We start from the raw sequence: 15967 nt of genomic DNA, 5'->3' as shown, positions 1-15967 counted from the left end.
TGTTACCACCCATGGAATTAAGGGTGAAAAAATGAATCTAGTCCATGCATTCCCTATTTAATCGCAATGTAGACGAATTGAAACAAGATTTTGGGCCTCTACTTTGGCTACCAAAATTAAAAATATTGTCCATGTTTTATTCATAGTATGATAGAATGATAATTCATTTATCATAAATCAAACAGTTAGTCAAACACTTTTTCCTTTGAATCTTTTAATTAAGAGTGTCAAAAATGATTTGATCCATCGAATTTACTCCTCTTACCCCATACATTTTGTAGGGCAGATCAAGGTTTTAAACACACATCTTTTAGTATGTCTATTTTGCCTCATTTTTTTCGAGGACGAATACTAACATAAATTTTTACAATTTTAAAGTGGAATATCCGCGTGGTGCGCGCCAACGTCAAATTTTATAGGAATCTAAAACTAAATTTTAGACTCGTATTCTCAATTATGTCTCATCCTCCAAGTCCATTTTTTTCGAGTTTAAACGAGTTGAGTATGACCCTTTTGCCATCTCCACCTCTTAACTAAAAACTGATTGCAATAATAGTAAGGCGAGTTGGCACGCAGCTATGGCCCAGCAGGGAAGATACCGAAAAGTCTGAAATGTGTGCATTGGCATCCATCATGAAAAGACCCGCTTACCCCTCTTTCTCACACTTTATATTAAAATCATAAAAAAGTGCGTAGTTTTTGGTAAACTCATTCAATGTATGTACGTAATGTCTTTGTTTAAGCTTCAAATTTGTTTTTTCTTTTTTCTGTAACTGACACACACACACACCACACAGAGATCTTCACTTTTCATTCTTCTTGATTCACTTCCAACTTCCATAACCATTCTTCCGTGAGTTTCCTAGAATTGCTAATACTTTGATTTCAGAACAGTTATTCAAATTTGAAACAGTAATATGAAGAATAGCCATTTTTATTTTCTGTTTTTGTTTTGCAGAGTTTGATTTGAAAATGAGGTTTGTTTGAAGGGTTTTCAAGAACTTTCTAGAAGGAAAAAGAAGAGACTTGTTTATTTTATATTATACTCCTTTACAGTGAAAAATATTAGGTATTTCCCCCATCTTTTCTATTGGGAAAAGCCATGGGGGATTTCTGTAATGCTTGATTATGCATCTTTAGAGTGTAGAGGTCATTGATATGTTGCGAGGAACCAAAGAATTCACTTGGTTTTTTTGACTCCAAGTGTTGTGTTGTGATTTCTGTTTGTGTTGTTTTCTAAGTTGATTTGAAATGAGACCCTAATTTTAAGTCAATTAAGTTGCCTTAGATTTTTTAAGGCACTTGGTTAAATATAAGGTTTCGGATACTTCGAAATGGCTGAAAATGAAAAAGAAACAAGGTCATTGGCCTTGACTCCTACCTGGTCTGTTGCCACTGTGTTGACCATCTTTGTTGCTGTGTCCTTGCTTGTGGAGCGCTCGATTAACCGTTTAAGCAATGTAAGTATTGTTTGAAATCTTGTTGTTGCGATTTTGGTTTTGTTTGTTTTAATGTTAACCTATAAAGTTGTAGGGAAAAGTTATATGGTAGGAATTGGTAAGAACTAAAAGCAGTGTTTTCAATCGGGGAACGCCACAAATAGTGGTTTGTTCAAATTCTGCTATGCAACAGTGCTATAGCTCGCTATTTCACAATATTTTGTATCAAATAGTGTATCGTGGAACAATAGTGATTTGTTCAAATTTGCTATGCTAAAGCGCTACGGCAGCTATTTAGCTATACTGATCAAGACTTAGGATGAAAATACGTATTTTGCCTAACTAATATTTAAGCGATGTTAGGTTCGTTTTGGACTTAATGTTTGTCTCGGACAGATTTATCTGTACTGCATCTATTATTAGCAATGAAAGAAGCTTTTTTTCCTGATGCATTCCCAACCTTTGCGCTTATTTATATTTCTAATTTGATGTTTTGAGCTTGATACCATCGTAAGTTCGTAACCATATGTTGGTGTTATTAGTGACTAAACCATCTCTTTTTAAGGGTTTGGGAATATATAAGCTGCTTTTTTTTGTTTTGAATGCTTTGGTATGACTTCTTATCAGCGCTAATATTTTTTCCGTGACTGTAGTGGCTGCGGAAAACTAATAGAAAGCCTTTGCTTGAAGCTTTGGAGAAGATGAAAGAAGGTACACATGAATTAAATTCTACTGAAAATTCTTCTATATATGAACAAGATTTCTTTGTTGATTTTTGTTGTTGTTAGTCCTTACCAACTTCTCTGCATTGTGCAAATTTGATGTAATGTGTATCTTTTCACTGATCAATTTCCCTTAATTTTGTAATTTTATCTTCAGAGTTGATGTTGCTCGGATTTATATCTCTCCTACTTACTGCTACCTCTGGCATGATAGCCAATATTTGCATTCCATCGAAGTTCTATAATAGCGCTTTTGCTCCATGCACTAGATCTGAGATTGATAAAGAAATCGAAGAGAATGGGTCCGAAGGACGTAAATTATTGACAGCATTTTCTTACCCTCGCTTAATTAGAAGGATGTTGAATGGAATCAACAGAAGCTCCTGCAAAGAGGCATGAGCGATATAACTTATATGTGTTAAGTTTGACTATCTTGAGCTTTTATTGCTCTATATGTTAATGGAGGTTGATTTGCAATTTGTTGTGTTACTCAGGGTTATGAACCGTTTGTTTCGTATGAAGGTCTAGAGCAGTTGCATCGGTTCATTTTTGTCATGGCGATAACACATGTATCTTACAGTTGCCTAACAATGCTGTTGGCCATTGTGAAGGTTAGATACGGTTTTTTAAATGTAGATGAGAGTATGAGACTAAACTTCCACTCCTTTATCATAAGTGTTACTAAAACTGTTCAGTTATATTTTACTTCTAGTGTCAGTGTCAGTAAGCGTGTTTCTAACGTGTTCAATATTTCTAATTAATTTAAATATGCATTGAATTAGACAGAATTGTAATAGTATAGAAGAATCTTGTTGAGATGTTTCTAGGTGTTATTTATTTTGTTCGCTCAATATTGAGGTCGGAGACAAAACATTCTGTTATATCATTTTTCGATTTTTGTTTGACATAATAAGTAATAACGCTCTAAGTTTAATAAACCAGATTCACAGCTGGAGAGTGTGGGAGGATGAGGCTCACATGGATCGGCACAATTATTTAGCTGGTAAGCTTAGTGTACTAACTTACAAAGGGAATCAATTCATACAATTTTGTTATTCTGTAATGCATTTGTTCTGTTTATGTAATTATTGTAGGTTATATAATCTCTGTGAACATGCTATAAAGTTCATTTACTGCTGTTTAACACCTTAAACTTTGGAGGAAGTTGCTTAATTGATAAAAGTAATATAAGAATGTATTCATATGGTAACCATATTAAGGAATTGGCTGGCATTTTCTTTTGTTGCGACAGATATTACTAGGCAGATGACTATGCGAAGGCAATCAAGCTTTGTCAAGACTCATACATCAAACCCATTAGCTATTTGGATGGTAATTAAATATCTCCATCTGTTTCTTCACTTACATGAATCTCTTATATCTGTCAGCATCTTTTGATGGCAAACTTTTTTTGTATGAATATATTTTAGTCATCTAATACTCTCAATTCCACAATTTATTATGCATCGTTTTACCCATCTTGTTCTGTTTCAATACGCATATATATGTAAGAACTAAGTTTTGATGGGAAAAATCCTGGTTTCATATATTTATATGTTTAAGTTTGATCAAATTGCAGACATGCTTTTATCGACAATTTGGGCGATCTGTGGTTCGTGCTGACTACCTTACCCTTCGCAAAGGCTTCATCATGGTATGGAATAATGCAATAAAATTTATTTCAGGTGTAAATGGTTTTGAGTCATGTGGTTCTTATCTCATTGTATTTGGAGGTTTTTCTCAACATATCATAATAACTCACCATTTGACAAAGATTCTCGAGCTTTTCTAACTCATACTTCTAAACTTCTGTTTTTCTGTTATAAAACTCCAGTTTTAATTTTCTGGAGACTGGAAATATCCTTTTTAAAATTACTTCATGCATTTGTTTGATATTAGTTTTTTGCCGAATGAAGGTACTTGTATTTTATGCCAGGTTTCTTGGAATTGTGTAGTAGGTATAAACTTCTACTTTGTGAATGTTAATTATTCTGATTTCTGTGATCATGGCAGAATCACAAACTTTCATCAAAATATGATTTCCACAGCTACATGGTTCGATCTATGGAAGAGGAATTCCAAAAGATAGTTGGTGTGAGGTTAGTACTAGCTGAGATTCAGGAGTAACTATTATTGCAGCTTCATGACAATCTCTTTGGTTTTTCACAACTTGGTTCTGATGACGTTTAAAGCTGATAATCCTGTCTTTTTTTGTAAAATCTGTTGTAGTGGCCCACTTTGGGGATTCGTTGTCGGTTTCATGCTTTTCAACATAAAAGGTATTGCCTACTGTGAGAAATTGAGGTGAAAGTAGTTTATAATATTTTCTCTTGATTATAAGTTTATAAAATCTCCAAAAAATTCTCCATGGATCTTTTGTTTTGGCAAAACCTTCCATTCCACTTCAAGTTGGTGTGATTAGGTAATACTCGGTTTTGCATAACTTTGAAACTTTAACTAACAATTTTTTGTGTGTTTAACGCAGGATCTAATCTATATTTCTGGATAGCTATCATTCCTATATCTGTAAGTTACCTTTTTCATTCCCTCTGAATTTTTTACTTTTATTTCTGAACCATTGACTTGTGAATGGCGTGTGGTTGCTCTTTTGACATGTCATGCTATTTCTTACGTGTTAATGTTGAAGAACAGCTTGTTCTCTTGGTGGGAACAAAGCTACAGCAAGTTATTGCAACGTTAGCGCTTGAGAATGCTGGAATTGCTGGTTTCTTCTCCGAAGCTAAGTTGAGGCCTCGCGATGAACTTTTCTGGTTTAAAAAGCCTGAACTATTACTTTCCTTAATCCATTTCATTCTCTTCCAGGTTGTTCATGGTTCGTCTAAATCTCGTGCAATTATTTCTTGCTTACAATTGTTGTTTTCTTCTTAATTTCTGATGTTTTCCTTCTTTTCTTTCGCAGAATGCATTTGAGTTGGCTTCATTCTTTTGGTTCTGGGTACTTCCTTATCCATGTTAAACAAGATTCTTTTATAAAGCGGCATTTGATTAATAAAATGTCTTTTCTTTTACTGCAGTGGCAGTTTGGATATAATTCCTGCTTTATTCGGAATCACCTCCTTGTTTATTTAAGGCTAATCTTGGGGTATGTAGAAATCAAGATAGCTTCTGGTTTTCTTTTGTCTATTATCTGGAATAAACCTTTATCCGTTCTTGTATTCAACCTTGTAGATTTGCCGGACAGTTTCTCTGCAGCTACAGCACGTTGCCACTTTACGCACTCGTTACACAGGTAACCGAGTATGTATATGTTTTAGTGTTGGTCGGTACATGTTCCATGCTCTCAAACTTGAAAGCTTGAATTTGTAGCTTTGAAGTGTAAGAATCTGCCTGCAACCAAAAACTCATTCCAGTCCTTTTCGGCCATAACGACTGGCAATTTGGCCGGAGACTGGAGAGGGTTGCTGGCTCCATATTGAGTTTGGACTTTGGAGTTGAATAGTAGTTACTAGTACTAACATGTTTATGCGTTAACATAAACAATTTTCGTAAATTTATTTCAGATGGGAACGAATTATAAGGCAGCATTAATTCCACAGAGAATAAGAGAAACCATTCATGGATGGGGTAAAGCAGCTAGGAAGAAGAGAAGACATGGTATGTTCCCTGATGACTCCACCATTCATAGTCATACAGACACGAGCACTGTATTGTCTATTGAAGAAGACGATCATCGAATTATCGACGATTCCTTTCAAGACATTGCCACTGGTACTGAAGTAGAATTACAACCAGTAACAACTGTTATGGCTACCCCTTCTCCCCCTATTGCTAATGAAACTTCAAGTAGGGCTATTACGCCCCTCCTTCGACCCTCGGCTTCAGTATCTTCATCAGTACCATTCAGTTCTAGACAAGAACCTGTTCCAAGATCCTCCTCATTGCCAAATGGAAGATAGTTACGAGGAATAACAGAATCAAATCTTGATGCAAACGAAAAGAAATGAAACAATTCCAAGGGCACACATTGATAAATACGGCTTTTGTCTGAATATTATTAGAAGCATGATCCTAAATTGAACATTATGACGAAAAAAAGATCCATGTAGCCAATCCCACTTTGTGAGATAAGGCTTGGCTGTTGTTGTTTTTCCCCCATAAAAAGCCATGTAAGGTAACAATGCTTTATTGGAACAATTGTAGAATGGATACACTTTGTGTCTCTTGTTGCCAAGGAGCGGCATTGCAATTCCAACATAGAATTTTGCATATGAAAACTAAATAGTGCAACCTTGTCTTGGCATGTATGGCTAATGGAGTTTAAACACCATAGCTTAACTTTGCGTATATTTGAAAAACTGGCCACTAATGTAACAACCATGTACACACCCAAGACAACTTGAATCCTATATTGAAGTTAAGCATAATGGATCAGACTTATTTGGAATAAGTACTTGCAAGTCATAATCTTGAAGAAACAAATGGTGTACATATATATTACCAGCCAAAGTAATGCAATTTCTCATTGCACCCTTGCTCTTTCTCTCCAAACCTGTGCGAAATTTCTAAATGTCTTATGTTTTCGGAGATATATCTCCGGACACACCAAAACTTCATTTAAACCACAAGTTAATTCAGAGATGTATTTTTGAAGGTCTTTGTAGGGTGTGTCCAGAGATGTATATCCAAACATATTTATTTTTTTAATTTAAAAAACTAATTCGGAGATGCATCTCTGAACTAGGTGAACATATTTAAAACTCGCGACAGACCCTCCCTCTTCTCCTCAATTTTTTAGAAAATCAAAAGTTTCTCTCTACCTCACTCTACCCATTTCTAGTTCCCGCTCAATGTTAAGTTTAGAAGCAACATTTACTTGTATCTTACCATTCCCAACTCCCTCTAATTACTGCATTCAACATCAAAGCACTTTAGTTCCTCATCAACACATATTTCAGTAAATTTATTTAGCTTTATTTTGATTTTTGATTAACGTGTTAGTTCAAATAGGTTAGTTTGAATGCATTAGATAGCATTAACATTTCAAATAATTTATGTATAGATTCTGTTTATATGATTTGGATGAGTTTAGATGGCTAGGGCAGTTGCAGAAGCACTTATGCCATTGAAGCTGAACAAAGCTTTTTTTCGAAGATGTATCTCCGAAGTGTTTTGCTTTAGGTTTTCGGAGATATATTTTCGAACTCTTTCCTGCCATACATACTAATCTGGTTTGTTAATTTCCCCCAGGGCTATACCTGAAAACAACGAAATGTTGAGACTTGGGTGACCTACCCTTACCGCCTCTAGTCGTCGCGAGAGGGGTCGTCAGCATGAATAGGCTAGAGCCGTCTCCCCTCTTCCTCACCATACGGAGGCACTGACCTCTAGGAGTCGACTATCACGGGGGTCGGGATCCCAGAGTCGTTGATAAGTGCCAAATTGTAGTTATTTGTATATATAGTTTTGCAACACTTATCGACTCTTTTTTCTCAACTTGCGTGTGAAGTTGCAAGTTTTAGTTAGATTTATATATATTGTGTATAATTTGTGTCTTTGATTCATTTATGCACCGTTTGATAGTTTTTATGTCTTTTTGTATGTATTGATGCATATTTGGAACATGAGCAATAAAGTGTCGAAGACACCGCTTCAAACGAGCGATTTTGAGCAATTCATCAACGAATCATGCTTAACTGGGGGAAAATGGAAGTTACGGTTCTCAAGTTATGGCAAAAACACTAGTGCTGATTTTTTCATGACAGTACATACCACGCGAAGCGCCCTCTGCGACTTTGGAATTCAATAAATAGGGAAAAAATCAGATTTTTTAGGTATGAGTTGGGTATTTTTTAGTCTCAACACCATCACAACCATTTTTTAGTAGAGAGAGCTTGAAAACCACAATGGAGCTTTCATTTTGATGATCCGGAGTCAAATTGCTCATCAATCGGAGTTGACAAACTGGGAGATTTGTGATTCTTCTTCTCTTATCTTTATGTATTCTCTATTTGTTGGGTTTTTTTGTAAGTTTACTCTGAACCTATGTATATTTATTACTCTATTGTTGTATAAAGTTTGCTTTACAAATCTTTGTTGGTGTTTGCTTGATCTTTTTTCTTAAATGCTTTGGATTTGTGTTGTTATGGACATATAGCTCATGAATCTTGATTAGGGGGATAATTGTTAGATTTAGATTCTACAGATAGGTTTAGGGTTAACATCCACATAATATCAGAGTTTAATGCCTCTGTGTTGTTCGACCGGTTGAGATATCGTCGAAAGAACAATATGGTTAAACTCTCGTCGGTCACTACAACATTTTTACTATACGGCAACGGCCGAAAACCGTTGCAAAATCCAAAAAATCCGTTGCCGTTGCCTATTAGAACGGTTTTTGGACCGTGCCAATCTGAGGCGTTCCCTTATCCTTTCGCAACGGTTGTTTATCCAACAGCAACGTCTTACGTTGTTTAATAATCTTTAGAGAACGGTGCCAAACAACAACGGTTGCACCCCGTTTGCAAATTATAACCGTTGCAATTGGTTTAGTTAAGGGAACGGCTGTTTTACTTTCTATAGAAACGGTTTTTTACTGTAGTCCATGATTAGCCGTTCTTATAGACTCTAATATCAATTTCTTCTTCAATTAAAACAGCAACGCTTTATAACTACAGAAACACTTTCTAACCGTTGCAAAAGCTGAATTTTTTTTTAAATATAAAATCTGTTTGTTTAATAAACCTGATAAATAATATCAATCATCATTCACTTTTTTATATATAAGAATATTCAAATACAATTTTAATATGATATTAAATATTTAATAAATTAAATAACAAAATAACATCATTCATTCATTATATATCCTAATGTCAATCATGTTCACAACCAAAATGACATCTTTAATGTACATATTTGAATGTCAATCATCATTCATAACCAAAATAACATCTTGAATCTCTAAAAGTAAACTTAAACTCTATAATGTTAATCTTCATCTTAATCAAAATAACATCTTGAATCACTAGAAAAAGTTAAACATCTACATCTCTACATTTATGTTTCTTCATCTCCGAATGACTGAAAATCTCCATTCATATCATCATTCATGTTCTGCAAAATAAAAGTATAATTTAATTGAAATAAGATTATTATTCGAAGGCCTTAAAATTAGAATGTAAAGAATAAAATAATTCAATCTTACTTGATCATTAATTGGAGCATGTGTTGACGCAGAAGAACGTAAGGCGCTATTAGCATCAGTTGCAGGAGCTGATATCAAAGCTGCCAGAGCCTCTATATCCAAATTTGAGGTGTTTTGATTCAGAACGGTCTTAAGGAGAAGCTGCATTCTTCTTTCTGTTTCCTCCTTATCTCGACGACGTCTCTCTTCCATCTCTTGTATCACATGTCTGACCTCGGCAACATGATCTCTTTTAAGTTTTGCAATTTCTTCATTTCTTTTCAAGAGAGTCGGTGTTGTGGTTCTTCCGTGGCAACGCACTCTTCCAGGTTTTTGTTTGCCTAATACACTTTCAAAAGCTTCTGAAGAAGATTTACCTTGATTTTCAATCAAGTCTTGAAGCTTTATCTAGCATACAATACATAACAAAATAGTAGTAAATAAAAGGAAAAGAACAGAATACAAAATCAACACTATACTCAATGTACACAATATAGTAGTAGTAAATAAAAGTCAAAGAACATAACAAAATACAAGAGAGAACAATCAAAATACCACAGCCTGAATAAAAGCTAGACTACAATTATTGGACATTCACCAGATGGATGATACTTTTCAAATAATATTCTGCCTTTGAACTTTGGGTACATTGACTAATGTTGATACTTCTTCATGACAATGGTTTTTACATGTCTATATAAGTTAATAATAGATATATATTAATGACTAAATGCAAGGAAGACTGTCACAATGGTAACTCAAAATATATATTTCGTTGTATATTTATTGACCATCTGCAGGGTGCCTCAACTTCCCATCTTTAGAACGCTCTTCATCATGCCATCTTAATGAGTTAGCCGTCTTTGAACACATAAACAACCGTTGAAGTCTAGGAATCAAAGGAAAGTGTCTCAAAACTTTCAAAGGAGCTTTATGAGACTTATGATTTTTTTCAACTTCATCATTTCCTTTTACATCTTCATTCCACCGTGGAGCACCACAAACACGACAAGAAGTATCATTCTCTTGATCTTTCCAATATAGCATGCAATCATTAGGGCACGCATCGATCTTCTTATAATCCAACCCTAAGTCCCTTATCATGCCTTTAGTTTTGTTGAACGAATCAGGGATGTTCAATGAAGGCATAGCTTCTCTCAACAACTCTAAGAGAGCATTGAATGATACGTTGCTCCAACCATAAAGGCATTTCAATAAATAAAGACGAATGGTGAACGACAATTTAGAGAAGTTTTTGCAACCTGGATACAAATCTTGTTTGGCTTCTTCGACTAGATTGTAGAACTTTTTTGCATCTTCGTTGAGGCCTACATTCACTTCATTTTCTTCTTGTACAACATCTCTAAATCTTTCATGCAATAGGCCATCAATATCATCAATTTTATCCTCTTTATGATTCATATTATTATCATTAAGATCACTAGGTTTCGGTTTCTTCTCCCCATGTTGAACCCAAATATCATATCCCTTTTGAAATCCAAATGCAGTTAGATGATTTCTTACTTCATTCCTCGTAAACCATTTGCTATTGTAACATTTAGCACAAGGACACAAAATCTCTTTCCCGCGGGGTTTTCCTTTGGTGTATGCATAATCTAGAAAAAAATCAAGACCACTTTGATACTCTTTAGTCGCGGGGTTTAACTTTGTCCATTCCTTGTCCATCGAGTTTGTGAGGAGACTACCATATATGAAAAAAAGTGTAAGCAAGACAAAATATTAAAGTTTTAATTATATTAGTTACAACATAATTAGAGTTAGTCGCGAATCATCGGGATCGGAATGAGTCGAACCGAGTCAAATTTGATTAAGATTGATTCAAGTTTGATATGAATCATCAAGGATGGAAAGGATTCGAACTAAATCAAATATGTTAAACTCGATTCAAGTTAGTCGTGAATCATCGGGGTTGGAAATGAATCATCAAACCGAATCAAATTTGATTAAAATTGATTCAAGTTTGATGCAAATTATTTGTAACTTGACTTCGACTCGATTCATTAAAATCCAAGATGCAAGATATACTAGTTTTAGAGTGGATTTTGATACTGACAAGAGAGATTCCTTCTCATGTCAGTAAGGGTATTATCACAGTAAGAAAATTGTTCTAGTTTGTAATTCTCTATGCTATATTTACAATATGAATCTTCTATATACTTGATATCAAATTTAAAATTTACACAAATCTTACCTAAATCCAACATTTCGTAACATGTACATGACTAACAATCATAATAGTCTAAGCATCCAACCATGAAAATGTTGGACAGACATGAAATCCTAAGTGAAACTCAAGAAAAAAAACTACATTATAATATAAAAACTACATGACTAACAATCATACTTCAGTCATTAATTTTTGTATTGCAAATTTACCCAATACCATCCAATTTTATTATGGATTTCTAGCATTTACAAATTATTATAATTAGGTCAATTATAAAAACTACATTAAAATAATGGATTATATATTCAAACTTCAATTTAAAGCTATCACATGAGATAAATAGATTGTCAGTATCAACCAGAAAATTACCATACAATTAGCCTCACTAAAGTGGATCTAATTCAATACAAGCACATCTAAAAAACAGTGGCGGTCCTCACCACACTCACCACTATATATTATTGTCATATTTGTTTTATATGGCATAAGAAAATGAAGTTTTAGCTCTTATAAATCATATTTTTGTTTCCATGAACTAATTCATGTCAAATTATCAATCCTTTATCACTGGATATGAAATTTAAAATTAAGATAATTAGCACATTAGAAGAAAAATCATTAAGAAGAAACACATATTGTGACACTAAAAGGAAGTTTTAACAGCTCACATTCGGAATTCATATTTAACATTAATTTAGTGAAAACTGGTTTTTGTTTTTTAAGTTTGTAATTGACTATATACTATAATTCATTAATTTATAGTAAAACTAAGTTCAAAAAAACATATTGGGAGAGGAAGTAAACTGTGATGCTAAGAAGGGACTCCATAAGCATGCAACGATGCTAAGAATATATTGCAATCAAAGATATCATATCCAAAAAAATTCCAATTCAAACTCCAACAACAGAATAAAATATAAGCATTAGAGTAATAAAAATGGACAACCAAACCTTTATAGATGTAGAGGTGGAATAGTGAAAGGAAAATGCTTTGGTCCTGCAGTCAGTATGTGCTTCTTCACAAGTTCAATTATCTGCAATTTTGTGCATGTCCATTCAAATTTCAAGTAAAATTGGCAGTTACTAATTTTTTGAAATAAATTGAATGCAGATTGACAGAGATTAACAGCAAAGAACTTGGGGCAGCATGCTGAGATGTTAGCAGAAAAGAAATAAAGAGATTGGTTTCTACTACTATTGTTGTTGTAGCATATACCGGTAGTGAAATTGAGGAAATAATGTTATAAACACAAACAATAATTTGAAATAGGGAGTGAAAGTGATTGAAACACAGAATAATTAGAAATAAAAAGAGGTTCATTTGCAGACCCTATAGATTTCACACTTGCACAATGAGTGGAAAGGATGGTAAAGTAGTTTGTAGAGTTATTGAGATTAGCCAAAAATAATTTATTGTTGAGTGATGTATAAAAATTCAATTCAATTTAAATATAACTCATAAACTAAAACATAAACCCTCTCCTTGAATAGAGGCAACTAAAACAAATTCATTGAACTCAAAGTGGCTGGAGGTGTTTACTTGTAGGCAGTTTAGTAACTGAGCTTTATGAAATACATAAAAAACATAAAGTAGTGGAAAAAATGAAATATATCACAATTTTGGTTTATACATGAAGCTAATACTATAACATGAAGATTCCATTTCCGTATAAACATAGATGTGTTTCAACAATGTACAAGTAGCTTAAGTTTATCTTCAACCGAAAAGTTAAAAGTATTAATATAGCTAAATAAAATCCCTACAAAGATAGACTTGTTCAACACACTAGCTTAAGTTATCACGTTCATCATACAATCACCTTGATTTCTCTAACATTAAGATAAACTATTCTCTAATTGCCTAAAAATAAAGAACAAGCACAAAGAAACCAGCATGTAGAAACAAGTTCAAGTAAATGAAGCAACACTCATATCTATTGACATAATAACACTCTGAATCATGATCTCTAACTCTAATGAAAAGTTAGAAGTAATTTATTATCATGTCAATTGTAGTTACTCATCACCTTAACACTCAAAAGTTAGGAAACTCACCAGTTACTGCAGTTGAGTATGCCAACCCTTGAAATTTCTGCAACCCTTGAGGACACCAATAACTAAAAAACTTAAACCCTAAAAATCAACAATTCAAAATAACATTAGTTTCAATTTATGAATTGATTCCACCAATCATTTTGTTAGTCATAAAAGTGCAGAGAGAAAGTTCCCGAGTTCGACTGTATTGCTTGCCACGTACAGTCCCAGAGAGATGAGAAAGGGGTACAAATTAAAGATTACCTAGATAATGAAATATAAACCGGTTGAACTAAGAAGTGGTGATACCTCGTTCGTGAGTTACTGTTGTGTTCTTCGTTAACCTTCGTTCTCGAGTGACCAAGGCAATGAAGCTTACACAAGAGATCCAATCCGTATTGACAAATCGGACACGCAGGAGAGAATCTTGTGTGATGAGAAGAAAAGGGTTAGGTTTAGATTGATTAGCTTGAAGAATGAAAGGGTTAGGGTTTATTCTGATTGTTTTGGTTGAAGAAGAGTCAAGCAAATTTGTTGGGAGGGAAGATTTGGGATTTTAGCGCTCAAGAAATTTTGGAAAGGGAACGACCACAATTTAGATTAGCGCTCACTAATATTTGGAAAGGGAACGGTGCTTATTGAGAATTAGAATAGTCATATCTTCAATTAAGCCAAATGAAATTTTTCTTATAATAAATATTTTATTAAATATCAAAAAATATATATTAGAAGGGTTTCAATCCGTTGCTGATATATGCCATTTTTTTTGTGATCTACGAGAACGGTTTTTAACCGTTAACATAAAATTTGTAAGAAATATATACCCTACCCCAACAAAATATAAAATTTGTTGTCTATTACTCTCTACGAGTACGGCGTTTTTACCACCTTAAAATTAGGCGTTGCCGTAGGATAAAAATGTTGTAGTGGGTGTTTCATAAATGGACATTGATGTGAGGGATATGTGGTGATTCTGACGAGTATTGTACATTGAGTGCAACAAAGTAATATGTTTAAGTTTGTGACGAGTAGTTTACATTTGTGCCAAATTAGTTTCTCTTCTCGAAAGTGCATTTATTTTCTGTTTATAATTTACTTTTCCGCACTTTACGTTAAAACCCATTTAACCCGAAGAACTAAAAATCCGTTGAACGACAATTCTTTCCAACCAGTTCTAGTGGAGACGATGATTTTTTGGATAAATATTTCCAAAACTTTTGTTGTTTGCCCTCTACCGCTTCAACAATTGTGCGCACCATGATGCCCTAATTGCACCACAAGTCCTGGTTGCCGAGGTTGCCCCACTTGCAGATCCTTTCCTAAAAAGGCCCAAGACACTTCTTTACTGATATACTTTGAAGAGCATGTACCTTCGCATGTAACAGACAAAGAGGTACATTTTTGGACAGTGCTATTTTTTATTTTGTAATCAAATTCAACTCGACTGAGACTGTTTTATTTTATTTTCAACATGAACGTGAATGTCTGAAGTCTGTGAATCATGCAAGAAAGATTCACCATCTTTATCATCCTGAGGATGAGTGGTTCCAAAATGCTCTCTAGAATTTCGGGCTTGCAAGTATTTGTGCTTCCGGGTACACCACCATCGGCCATGGCATGCAGGCTGCATTTGTTAAGAGATGACATAATGAAACATCATCTTTCCACCTGCCCATCGACAAGATGACTATTACTTTGGATGATGTAACTTGCCTCTTACATCCGTAAGAGGGAAGTTGCTTGATCATTCTAAGATCAGCAGGGCCAATGCAGTTGATATGATGGTGGCTTATTCGGGAGCTGACCCTGAGGAAGCAACTGAGCAGTGTAGAATCACCAGGGGTGCACATGCCAAGTTTTCTTGGTTGGCTGGGTTTATCACAACAACTTAGAGATAATCGAAAATTCGGACGCCGATGATCTTTGGGTTGCCTACCACAATGAGTGTTCCCCGAGGTGCTACTTCATGTTCTTGGTTGGCACAACTATTTCATAGAGACTATGACTCTATTTGGTAAAAATAGTGATTGACTGATAAGTTAGCTAATAGCTTATAGGTTATGACTAATATCTGATGACTAATAACTTATAGCTTATAACTTATGCTGATGATTTATAACTGATAAGCTAATTGAAGTGTTTGGTAAAATTAGTGGTTTAATTAGTTGATAATTTAAAATGACATAAAAGATATTTAAATATAATTGCTTTATTTTAAATTAAAATAAATCATAAAGAATAGTAGTGAATTTTATTTAAAATAATAAAAGCAAAAAAGGAAGAAAAAATTATAAGCTATAAGCTATAGGTTAAAATGCTATTTAAAATAACATCTAGAAATTAAACTATAAATTAATAAAATAAACTATAAACTTGTAATAAAAATAAATTATAAATTTATAAAATGTCTTGCCACATAGAACCTAAATATGAGGTTCAG

At 34.0% G+C, this 15967-nt stretch overlaps 2 protein-coding genes across 3 annotated transcripts; one reads left to right on the top strand and one right to left on the bottom strand.

Moving 5' to 3' along the window:
* The first annotated feature begins 682 nt into the window (after positions 1-682).
* Positions 683-6353, top strand: LOC131623642 (MLO-like protein 11). Its single transcript, XM_058894646.1, has 16 exons — positions 683-853; positions 959-1460; positions 2093-2150; positions 2319-2554; positions 2656-2772; positions 3104-3164; positions 3414-3493; positions 3741-3815; positions 4175-4260; positions 4391-4440; positions 4647-4687; positions 4814-4984; positions 5082-5117; positions 5197-5264; positions 5351-5411; positions 5683-6353. The coding sequence occupies exons 2-16, from the start codon at positions 1335-1337 to the stop codon at positions 6076-6078; spliced, it is 1662 nt and encodes a 553-aa protein (XP_058750629.1). The 5' UTR covers positions 683-853; positions 959-1334; the 3' UTR covers positions 6079-6353.
* Positions 6354-8946: 2593 nt separating this feature from the next.
* On the bottom strand, positions 8947-14202 carry LOC131623640 (uncharacterized). Of its 2 annotated transcripts, XR_009290277.1 has the most exons (5): positions 13837-14196; positions 13549-13626; positions 12445-12527; positions 9327-9713; positions 8947-9235 (listed from the first exon to the last, which is right to left on the bottom strand). XR_009290277.1 is itself a non-coding variant. In XM_058894645.1 (4 exons), exon 4 carries the CDS (start codon positions 10989-10991, stop codon positions 10089-10091), a length of 903 nt encoding a protein of 300 aa, XP_058750628.1. In that variant the 5' UTR covers positions 10992-11007; positions 12445-12527; positions 13549-13626; positions 13837-14202; the 3' UTR covers positions 9729-10088. The 2 variants fall into 2 exon arrangements, 1 of the variants encoding a protein (XP_058750628.1); XM_058894645.1 differs by lacking the exons at positions 8947-9235; positions 9327-9713 and adding an exon at positions 9729-11007 and having other exon boundaries at positions 13837-14202.
* Between the last annotated feature and the right edge of the window lie 1765 nt (positions 14203-15967).

This window comes from Vicia villosa, unplaced genomic scaffold (assembly GCF_029867415.1).
Source record: "Vicia villosa cultivar HV-30 ecotype Madison, WI unplaced genomic scaffold, Vvil1.0 ctg.000076F_1_1_3, whole genome shotgun sequence".
Classification (NCBI taxonomy): Eukaryota; Viridiplantae; Streptophyta; class Magnoliopsida; order Fabales; family Fabaceae; genus Vicia; species Vicia villosa.
This window is presented reverse-complemented; position numbering and strand designations above follow the sequence as displayed.